The 12,162-nt window shown below is 42.8% G+C and overlaps 1 protein-coding gene across 1 annotated transcript in view; it reads left to right on the top strand.

Moving 5' to 3' along the window:
- Positions 1-360: 360 nt before the first annotated feature.
- The window catches only part of LOC124472179 (receptor-type tyrosine-protein phosphatase N2-like), an 81,840-nt gene continuing 70,038 nt past the window's right edge, over positions 361-12,162 (top strand). The window contains exons 1-3 of the mRNA XM_047026872.1: positions 361-624; positions 6,430-6,480; positions 11,480-11,593. Coding sequence (XP_046882828.1) covers positions 549-624; positions 6,430-6,480; positions 11,480-11,593 — 241 coding nt within the window. The 5' untranslated portion in view covers positions 361-548. The remainder of the gene's footprint in view (positions 625-6,429; positions 6,481-11,479; positions 11,594-12,162) is intronic.

Raw genomic sequence — 12,162 nt, 5'->3', positions numbered from 1 at the left:
TAGTGATAATAACAATAACTGATCTGGATATTATCAGCACAAATACTATCACCTTTAGTCTTAATGCCTCCTACATGAAGAAGGTCGTATACTATAATTTCATTGATGCAATCCTGATGAGTCAGATGTGAAACCCCTCTTGTTTGGAATCAACCTGAATACATTTTTGAATTATACAGCCTATTATAATACCGTTATGAACATTTTTTCTCAATCCATATTCTGGACACATTCACGGACCATAGTTTTAGAGCAACTGAGGTCAAATTCTGAGGTGTTTTGCGCTCTCTGCATGTGCGCCTTGACGTCAGTTGTAGAGGGGATGGGCCAAGGCGGAGGTTGCTGTTCGTAGTGCTGATTGTAGTGGTGAGGCTGACTGACTCCGGTTGTGTGTACTTGGAGCTGCCTCAGACGCCCTGCATCCTCTTTCCTCCCTATCCTACAGTCTCTTCTTTCCGGTACCCATCCTGATTCTCCTCGCTCGAGTTCTATTTTTCCAGTTCTAAACCTTGAAAAATGGATTCCTAACGTTTGGATCAAGGAGAAACATGGATTCGCTGTACATTTTTCTCGTCCTGCTTGCTTTCCAAACCCATTTCCTTGCTTTTGCAGACAGAAAATTCGGTAAGTAGCTTTACCTGTTTAGTTATGTATAGCTCGATATTTATTAGACTGGTTCACGGCACGCATTTGAAGATTATATTCATTAGCAAGGGACCACAACGTAGCCCACTGACTAAAATAAAGATGGAAAGGAAAAATAATGTAGATTGTTTTTTGTTTAGTTTTTCTTCCCCTCCACGCCGAATTAACTTGAGCTCGTGATAGGAGCATCTTAACGTTTGGAATGAACAACAAATTCCAGTGTTTGAAAACGTATTCAATCGTAAAAGACTGTTGTTGCTAAGGTACCAATAAGAGTAGCTACAGAGATAGTAACAAATTGTGGAAAATAGCTTTTGAACTAGTTCTTCTTGCACCATACTTTAATTACCATAATGGGAATTAAATATGATGTTAAGCTACGTTGAAAAGTATTAGCACCTGGGGTTTAAATGTTTTTACTGTCACTGTCAAAATACATAAGCGTTGTAGTCAGAAGATGGTCGGATTCCCCAAGAAAGGTATTTTTTGTGCCACATATAGCCTATAGAATGCGGGCCCTCATTTATTACATAACCATAGTAGCCTACTATCAGAGGCAACGCGCCTGCTACAGCTATCAGGAAATAGGCACTAGTGTTGGAAACCAAAACATTAGGACTAGGCCTAGATCTGTATGGCCTTCTTTTAAAACACGTTTGAAAATCCCGATTTCTGTACTCAGACAATACAAAGCTTATTTTCAATACCCCTCCTTCACATCATTAAGTGATGTGTCTGTCTGGGCCTTGGCTATAGGGGTTTACTGTTTACGTAGACTATAGTAACTATTGTCAATGCAATTGCCACATCTGTTCAATTGAGATTGAATTGTGTCCAGGATGCTATCAACATGGTCAGATGTCAGACAGCTCTTCTTTCTGACCTGAATAACATATGATGAGCTTGTGTGCCACTTATTCAGTAAAGGTGTTAGGAGCCCCATTCCTGAAGACTAGTGTTGCTAAATGACTGTACCCTGAAAATGTCAAATGTCGATGCAGTACGTAGCTTTTGCACTGTATTGCTTTGACTACACCCTGTCATTGAACAAGGATGTTTAGGAGGATGTTTACCACTGTTCTCCGTTTATGAGAACATAATCCCAATGTTTGGACTTGATAGAATATCATTTTAGTAATTTACAGTGCATTTAGTGAACTGGGTAGATGCTGTACACCATTGGTGTTCATTTCGTTACAGTAGATGGAGTATAGGCTGGCCCTACGTTTAATGTTTAATTTTCCTGTGCTGTGTGTCTTGGCAAAGGATTCAGGCTTGTTTAAAGGGTGGCTGTGTGTACCCAAGGTCAGGTATTCTAATCGACTCTGCTCATTCTGAGGTCCACCTGTAGCTTGACTTTGTGCATAATGAGGTACAGCACAAAGGGAGTAGTAAAGTAGATCTTGAAGTGTATAACTGTACATGTAGTGTATGAAGTGTAATAATTGGGTACTGTACAGTGGGATTCAATGGTCCTTTATGACAAGTGTCTTCTGTGTCATTAACAGGATTGTTAATAGTTGTTGTTGTTCTTCTAGATGGGTGGATGGTGAATGCCTGAAAGGTTTTGTTTCCGTACAGGTCATGGTGAGAACTACAATATACTATAACGACCCTGAAACCAATGTTATCATAACATGCTACATATTGTAACATGCACTGCCAGGCTTCAACGTACAGCAGGCTATATTATGAAACTTTACTTTAGTGTCTGTTGTTTTGGAACAATAGACATTAAAGTAGCTACACTTCCATAGCCCCTACTGTAGCTTATTAAACAACACGCAAAAGGCCATAACATCTTTGTAAATCTCAAATCACTTTATTTCTATGGAAGCAACTGCGAACAGCAGAAACCCAATTAGAGTAAAATGATGTGCAGGAATCAATAACCCAGGATTTAGAAAGTCACACGCACATGCATGTGTCTGTAACCATGGCAACATGAATCAACATCTTTAATTCATGTTGATTGTTTACTTGCAGCAGAGCATAACTGAAGACTTTATTGAGACCAACAGGGAATCAACATTAATGGGAGTCAGGGTATTTGCTTTTTGAAGAGGGTAAACTAATACTAAAATAAATGTAATGCAACACAATATATTAAAGCTGAAGATTGAATGCAGTAATGATTAAGGATTGAGTTATCTACCTTTTAAAGTGCCAATACAAGCTTTATTGATCTGTGTTTCAAAGCATGATTGTTATACCATTGTAAAAAAGGTCTTGACACGTTCTACTCTTCTGACAAACGTCAGCTCAAACTGTATTTAGGGACCCAGTGGGACACTGAAGGTAGTTGTCTGGTCTAGTCTTTAGAGAGGGGTAGATAGTTTAGAGTTTACAGTAACACTTTATTTGAAGGGGTGTGCATTAACTTACATAACTCTGCAGTGACACTGTCATTAGCATGATGTGACATCTGTGCGAATATTTATGAAAGTTTTGTGTCTTTCGGTATTTGATGTTATTTTGAATGGAAAGTTGTCATTGTTTGAGATGTGTTTGTGAACACAACTTGACATTAACCAAGATAGTAACCTGTCGATGTCATAGGGATTCAAGTGGCTGAGCGGTTAAGGAATCGGGCTAGTAATCAGAAGTTTGCTGGTTCGATTCCCGGCCGTGTCCTTGGGCAAGGCACTTCACCCTACTTGCCTCAGGGGGAATGTCCCTGTACTTACTGTAAGTCGCTCTGGATAAGAGCGTCTGCTAAATAACTAAATGTAAATGTAGAGTGATATAGAAATCAGTGTATCTTTGAGTCATGCAGTTTGGAGAAGGCAGAGGATGAGAATGAGATTTGATTGGACAGTAACAGTACACACTGTCAAATTGATGAAAATTCATGCTATCATCAAATCCCCTGCATATTATAAAAGTTTCATCTCCAAAGCAATAAGATGTTTGTTCACAATCACAGTTGCCAAGGAAACACCCATGATGCTCCCAACTTAGCCTGCTCTTATTGGTCAATCGATCCGAATATGCTCCACCATCAGCAACTGAGCAACTTCTCACAGAACTAAAGCAACCACAGGTCAAACCGTGGCTTTGTTGCATTAACACTAAGCCCCCTGTCTTTCTTTATCTGAATGTACATCCAACAAACACTCAGAACTGGCGCCACAGCCAATCAGGACATGCTTTCGATCAACCACAGGAAGTAGCTATGTCAGACAGAATTAAAAACAGCATCGCTTGGCTGTTTGCTTGTCCAGTCTTGGTTATCAGGGCAATGAGGATGTGAACCAAGCAAGATAACATTGTGTTGTGCTACATTACGCAAGTGGAGTTTATTATATCCAAGGGAGTTGTGGTTTTAAAAGTCTGTCTTCAGGGGACTCAATAGTGACTCATCGTACGCAAGATTATTTTGATATTCCAGCTGTCCTCCCATGTGGGTACCTACTCTGTCCTAGGGGAACGGCAGGTGTCGTCTATAAGAAGGCAGAGGGGAAATATAGTCCACTTTGAGATAGAGAGCACAGATTGTACCCAAGGCAGAGGGCCATTTCCCCAGGCAGTAAAGCCACAGTTTGGACAGTGCTTTTGAGCATGGGGTGAAGTTGATTGAAAATCCATCCCCACATGTCCAGGTCCTTCTCTGCCTTGTGGGCCCTGGCCTATTTCACACTGGTTCGGCCCTTCGGTCATGAATCCTGTTGAGCAAACCCAGTTGAACGTTGGTTTGAATGTGGAGGAGTGTGGTGTTGATTCAGAGAGCAGTACCATTTCTGTCATCTGTGGGTGACTGAATCTATAAGGTTATTTCACATAACACGCTGCAAACTAAAAAGCTGCATACGGTATGAACGATGATAATAAGGTATATTGTAGTACATTTAGTACTTGACTCTCAGACCTATGTCCTAGATAGTGACCGATTGGAATTGTAAACCAGAATAGACAGCAGGGGCCTCTATCGTAACGTGGGACAGGAAAACCTCAGTAGATGTGAATGGGTCTGTCTATACCTAAGTGCTAGAGCATTTGACTGCAGATCAAGAGCTGACAGGTTCAAATCCCTCCTGTACGCGGCTCTGGAAGAGACGCTGCTAAATTGACATGTTATAATTATAATCATGAATTCACGTCAAGTGAAGTGGCTAGAAGGAAGGATGGGGGTTCAGTGTTCCTCGAACCATGACAGCAGAGGACCTAGGTAGTGACGCACTCTTCGAAGCCTGTTGCCCGAGCAACAGTCACCATGGTTATGGCTTGCCGCAGTTCTCTTGCTTCACCCTGCTGTGTGTGTTTGTGTGTGTTTGTGTGTGTTTGTGTGTGCGTGTTATCAGAAGATAAGGAAAGGAGTTACCTCAAGGCTACTGACTACTATAACCATGACAGAGCAAAATCTTAACACTGAATGAAATCACAGGCCAAGACAGTCGAGAGCCAATTGTCAGTAATCAGACATCTCTGATGCTAAAAATAGATGCACCATTGATCAACCAGCTCTGTTAAAATAAGAGGAAGGAAGTCAAGTTATGGGTGGAATGAAATACAGCCTCGTACTTAACATCTCCATCTCTAAAAACAGGACTGTATCTCCTATCTGCGCTTAGCAGGAAGTACATGAAAAAGTCACTTTGCACGACTGCAGAATGGTCCGTAGAGACTACTCCCTTGTAAAGTTGTCTCTCCTGGTGTTTGTTTTGGAACTGCTGCCTCCTTCTTCCTCCATGCTTCTCTGTTCCCACGCATCGCGGCCCAGACACGGTTTGCTGAAAGCACGCCAGAGCACCACATCCCTGGGGAGAGGGAGTCTGTCTGTCTGTCTGTCTGCTTTGTTTGAGACCCATCACCAGCGACTCACACACCCACCTGAAGCACAGACACCAGAGGACTAGACTAAAGATTACAGAGGCAAAGAAGAAGGACCTTTCAACTGTAGTTTACAAACCTATTCGGAGGTTAGGGAGGGTGAGGGAGGGTGAAGGAGGGTTAGGGAGGGTGAGGGAGGGGTGAGGGAGGGTTAGAGAGGGTGAGGGAGGGGTGAGGGAGGGTGTGGGAGGGGTGAGGGAGGGTGAGGGAGGGGTGAGGGAGGGTGTGGGAGGGTGAGGGAGGGTGAGGGAGGGAACATTTTGTGCACTGTTGTAGACCGAACTCTGTGAGGGGCTGTCACCTGCAACATCCCCCCCAACACGCACGGACACACGCGCACACGCGCACACGCGCACACGCGCACACGCGCACACACACACACACACACTCCAATGCCTCTCCCTTCTCTTCACTACATCATCCAAGGCAGATGCAGAGATTTGCATTAAATGGTTCTGAGGCGGGTGCGTTGTGTGCGCTGCCAGATCCCTAGTAAGCAGAACATTTTAAAATATGGCTGCTTTCCCTGCCAGGAGAGCGCAGGGAGGCAGATAGAGACAGTTGATTGATAGTCTGGAGCACGGTGTGTTTCCCCCCCAGCCTAAACGTTAACTCAGGATAACAGCTACTGTTAGCATGCTGTAGTGAAAAACAGCGCTGCATGACCGAGTGGCACGTGAAGCTCTCCAGATAAACAGTTTGTTTCAGGCTACTGAAAAAAAAACAAAAAACAATGACAATAGTTTACAATAGACAGCTCTGGCTGAATATGGCTGAAAGCTGAAGTAGACAGCCATTTTTGTAATGCAATTGTTGTTTTTATGCCAGGGAACATACAATAGTGTGGGGTTAGTTTGACTATGTACATAGGAGGTATATATCTTCTCTTTTTTTTTTGTAGACGGAAGTAACCCTAACTCAACTAACTTGTTTTTCTATTCTCTTCTTCAACAGGCTGTCTTTTTGAGAATGAGTTGTGTACACCCTATGAGATCTGTGTCAATGGTAAGTTTCTACATTCAATTTTATTCCTTTTTTATTTTTATCAGACCTAGTGTCCCAGCCCCCCCCCCCCCCCCCCCCCCAAGTATTCTGGATGTGGTAGACCCAGAGCCCATGTGTGGTCATTAACAACTGAACAGAGAGAGACAAAAAAGTACAAAAAACACACAAATATATTTATTTTGATGTCACTTGCCTTGCAAGCAGTTCTTTAGAAGCCACAGGTGGCTTCAAAGACAGGAGAGGAGATACCCCAGCCTCGGCCAGCTTGAATGAGCCACTTCCTGTAGGCTTCTTTTTTTGTCTCACTTCCCTCAGAATTGATTTGCATAGTCATTTCCTGTTTGTGTAATGCCCTTTAGAAATGTGTTCCACTAATCTAATTGAGATTAGAGTAGAAAATCATGTCTAGCGCTGTGTGAGAAAAAAAAGCATCGCCTTAGATAATCTATTTTTGGCCAAGCCTGGTCAAGCTATCTTTGTCTGTGTTTGGTCTGTGCTGGTATTGCCAGCATGTGTGACCTGATTTAACTGTGCAGAGAGATGGTAGAATGCGTTTGCTCGGGATATCTATGGTAGAAGGTGCGACAGGTATCACAGGTCTGTGTAGCCTAAATGTAAAACCTTTGAACAATATTATTGACTCTGGATTTTTTTTTTCTCAGGAATCTTTGCGTATCATATTCATGAGAAAATCATTGAACCGCTGTAGGCTTTAAAACATGAATTGCACCAGTAGTGCAACATTTCCCAATATACAGTACTGTTCCTAGCATCCAATTTGAGGCCCTCCACTAGAGATGCTGAACTCAAAAGTGATCATATTCTCATGAATATTCCCCTATCTGGCTTGACCTACTTACAATCCAGCAGATCGGAGTGAGGCTCACACCTCTGCTGCCTTATTTCCCCTGACTGTTTGATTCATCTGATTGGACGTCTCGTAGGCATGCCAGTGAGATTAAGAATTGATATCAAGCTGAGCTTTGTGCAAGATTAGGTGGCATAGTTCACACACCTCATTATGACTTACTTCGAGAGCTACCCCCCAACGCACACACACACACACAAACACACACTGTCAGCATACAGTATTTGAGTCTTCATTTAAGGCAAAGCTTCCGCTTGATCAAAGGGCTTCATTCAGATCATATCTGAAGTTAAGAGATGTTATGCTGTCACTGGGATTGTGCAGCTTCTGTGTGTACTTGTGAAAGAGAGAGAGAGAGATTGATAATACTATATGTAATTGCAGTTATCTGAAACACCAGGGACCTATTAAATACAGTTTTTATTGCAATCTACCTGTGTTCATTCCAATATCTGTTTATGGTTGTGTTCAATTGAATTAAGATGTTAGTTCATTATCTGCAAAACTTTACGTACATCATAGCCCCTAGATTAGGCTGGCATGTACCTGTTTTTATGTCTCCTCTTGCAACAGGAAATGTTCATTTAACTCAGCTGAGAGATTGTGGCATATGGCCAGGGTGTCCACTGTGCCTGCTTGACGTGTCTGGTAAAGCACACACGCAAAGGGCACCACAGCCTGGTGAGGAGGACTGGCACAGCTTCATCACTGACTTGACATTTTCACTGTGACAGCTGTCAAGATGGAGGCAGGCTCCCGCATGTAATACAACAACGAGCTCAAGTCAAAACTGGGTTCTTGCAAAGCAGCTAATCACATGGCGTTCCCTTATGGTGACTGGAGGGATACGGTCAAGGGTCTGTCTCTTACACAGAGTGAAGGCCTTGGGTTCTTTAAGTGGGGGAAAAGGGATTTTACATAAGGGAGGTGAGGTAATACACTTCCCCAAAAAGTCCAAGATTAATCTACTAGTTAATCAACTAGTTAGACAAATAGGTTTCAGATTTACCGTTTGTGAATTTTCTGTAAATGTTGTGTTTGAGAATTGTTAAAGAGGTAAATGTGGCTATAAAACATGAGCTGGATGAGAGCATTTATATTTTCGCTCTTTTCATATCTTCCCCACCAGCGGTAGCCAATCAAAACGCAGCCTAATGCTTGCTGATTAGAGCATTTAGAAGAGGTCTCTGCAAAGAATAATTTGATTCAGTACAGCACACTATACACTGTCTCAAGGTAATGTACATTCTGTCATACTAATTGATAGTCTCGTTAATACCGCAGAAGAAGATACTCCGCACCATCTGATTGGCTGGCTGAAAGGGGACATAACACTTAGGAATCACCATGACGACTGGGAAAGGAACAGGCTAAATTGGCCTATTATTCTGCTGGGTTGTGTTAGCTTGCTCTTGTTTGTCCTTTAACAACTAAATATAGACACTTGCTTTCAGGCTCAGAGATGACATTTTGTAAAAAGCCAGCACAAACAATTAAGATGAAATGTCATTAAATACCTTTTATCTATCCCTTCAAACAGATGTTTTTAAAGGAAAGCTTCAAGGGTCATGTTTTTGTACTTGAGCAGTTCTAAACACCACCCTGTGTGTCTTTAGCGTGACCTCGTAGTGTTGGATGTACTGTACATTAGGGTTGTTGTTGCGTGGATGCACTCATCATTAGGGGAAAGGCAAGTTAACTGCATGGTTGACTATCAATGTAGTTAAAACATTCTAATTATTCTAATTTATGTAGCTCATGTCACACATAATAGTTCAGTTCAGCAGTTTTGTTTTGTGTTGTACTTTGTTGAGTGTGTAAAACTTGATTAAGAGCTTTGAACAGATCTACCCCCTGAGGCTCTTGATTGGCATATGCCTGCTGTGTCTATCCCACAGGCACCACTCACACTAGATCGATTACTCTGGCCTGATCCCCCTACAGAGTCTGATGGGGTTATTAGCTTTAAGTTCCACATAAAAGTTGTCCTCTGGAATAAAACGGTCAATTGGCTGTCATTAGCACCACTCCCATTTGATTAGTTTCATTGATGGGACCAGTCTTTTGCTCCCTCCAAAGAGAACTGTAGAGAAACGATGAAATGCTTTGGGATTACACATGCTACAGTGTCTAGGTCGATTCTCTCCTTTGATTTTCACTCAGTCATCATTTGACAAGTTAGTTACATGATTTCCTTCCAGTTGCCTTATTTGACTGCACCACAGGCAAACATGTTTTGCTGGACCACCGGTTGCTAGGTAGATGACATAGCCTCCTGGTCGTATTCGTAGACAGATAAGATCACGAAGCAGTTGGCCTATCCAAGTGTCGCTAGACTCCAACGACCATCTCCTCAATTACCATGCGCCTGAAACGAAAATGGCCTTTAAATCCTCATTTAGCGATATTCCGGTCATAAATCACATCACCGTCTGTCTGGCTTTGAATCACAGCCTCAGGTAAAGGAGCCGAGATGAATTCGAAAGACTTAAATATGCATGAATATAATTACAAGAAATAATTCAAATGTTGCAAGAGACTGTAGCATGGGAGAGGGCAAGGGAGGATTGTAAGCGAGGCAACAGATGTACGTTTGGTACAGTCTGATAGTCCTGTTATCAGATCTCGACCTTATGGATATCACCTCTCATGAATCCCACTGGATGACATCCTGTGTGCAAGGTGATCCTCGCACGTGGGACCGTGTGGACACACACACCTTTTAATGCACTCTGGTCCCTGCCCCTCTTCCTGTGCTCCAGGATATTGGAGCTGATGCACTGATACAGCCGTAATAGACAGAGAGTGTATCCTGGGCACAGTTGGAGAGCCAGACAGTAATTACTACACAGGACCCAACGCCGGGTCACCTTTAGCTGCCTGATAAATGGAGCTTGCAGCTTGATTGAGATGCTTAAAATAGCATTGGCTAAGAATAGCCCAGCCGTTGCCATGGGGGATGTCTGTTATATAACTAACTCTCAGAGGTACACCCCTGAGGTTGATTGTTATTTTGGCCTTTTTTGGTCCCAAAACAAGACTCAAGGGGACATTTGGGTTGAATAGGTTTGTACCTGAAAAAGTGGGCAAGGACAATTCTATAGCAAGATTGTGTTCCGCACCTTGCTCCTTCCTAATGTTGGTCATCAGAACCTTTACAGGACTGGATTCCTGGACATTTACTGGACTGGACCTACAACTGGACTGCACTTTGTTATCAAAGCGCTTTTTGAAAAGAAATACACTAAGCATTCAGAGGGAAAAATATTTTAGATAAAGGTGACAAACGTTATTCTGTAAGGCTTGCTTCTCATAGTGCTGCTCTCCTCTGCACTTACCAAGTCACGTCTGACTTCTTCAAAGCCATAGCTTTACAGGTTGGCTATCTATTCTGGCCCAGATAGTGGGTAAAATATGAGTGTGTCACCGTGGTGAACGATCAACACTGTGCAGAGCTCCCCCTCTGCTGATCGCCAGATAACACCAGATGAGCCAGTGCTTATTCCTCACTGATGGCATCCTGTCCAAAAAAGCATGAGATGTATTTTCCAGGAAAAAACATCTAAATCTCAGACAAGAGCTGTCAGGCTGCATAGGACAGAGGAGAGACCATTTCTGATTTTGTGTGGACACATGAGGTTTTGTAGCCTGGGAACCAGACCAGTCTGCCAGCTCATGGTTAATGTTCTGGTCTGGCCACCCTCCCATTCAAACATATTTCCCTCTGGTATGAAAAGTGCCAGGCCAATCACAACCATGATCTGATGTGGGGCAGGAATTATTGTAAACAACGAAGATGATGCTCCATTGCTCTGATTGGTTGTATTTATACAATTCAGTACATTAGCATCCAAAAGGCCATTTGGTGTGAATATCCATGTAGATTAGTTACAGCTGATGTAGGTGAGAACACCCTTTTGTCAAACTATATGACCAATGAGTTTAACCGTTAACATAATAGCTTAAATGTAAGTTGTTAATGGATTTACCTTCCATCACCTGACACTTAAATATGTATTTATTTGAAACTCCTATAGCCTACTTTCCTTCTGGACAGCATATGTACCCTACTGTGTTCTATAGTGTTATTTTGCCTATGCTAAAGTGTTGCGTCTTTCCTTATCCCACCAGACGGCATGTTCGGGAGGTGTCACTCTCCACCGGTAACGGAGAGCTACACTTACGACGTCTCTCCGTCTGTGGTGCAACGCTTCCGGAGTCTTCTGCAGAAGCTCTCTGACAGAGGTAGGTTGTCTAATGATGGAGTACGCCCACGCCAACTGTGCTAAAGCTACGACTACCTGCGTCACCCTGTCTGACTCACTCTGCAAACACCTCAGCCCACAGTCTTTTCACCATCCGCAGGTGTATTCAGGTCATGTCTGCTGTGGCTGCTCTCTTGTTGACAGATATGATTAGCTTGCTCGGGGGAAACTCTTTTTATTCATTTCACATTGATACAAAGTATGTGTCCCCTTCCCTATTGTAGCTTTATAGTAGTACATTTCATCCATCTACCCATCTCCCTGCATGAGGTTATATTTGTAATTGACGTGGCTTGCTATCTGTTGAAGCGCACCTCATGCTTCGAATCCAATTTACCAGTGAAGATCATTGTTAGTATTGTTATCATTTCAAATGCTGAAGCAACGCTTGCTTGACATCAGGTGATCCTCTAACATTGCTCATTGAATTTGGACCTGTTATTCCACACTTACTCTGAAGAGCCACCAGAGGGCGGCATATACCAGCGTATAACATATGCATCTGGCTAATGACGTGCTGCTGGTTTAAGCCTCAGGGTGGGATTTATG

This window comes from Hypomesus transpacificus, chromosome 10 (genome assembly GCF_021917145.1).
Source record: "Hypomesus transpacificus isolate Combined female chromosome 10, fHypTra1, whole genome shotgun sequence".
In the NCBI taxonomy this organism is placed as follows: domain Eukaryota; kingdom Metazoa; phylum Chordata; class Actinopteri; order Osmeriformes; family Osmeridae; genus Hypomesus; species Hypomesus transpacificus.
Note: the sequence above shows the minus strand (reverse complement) of the source record. Positions and strands in the feature narration are given on the sequence as shown.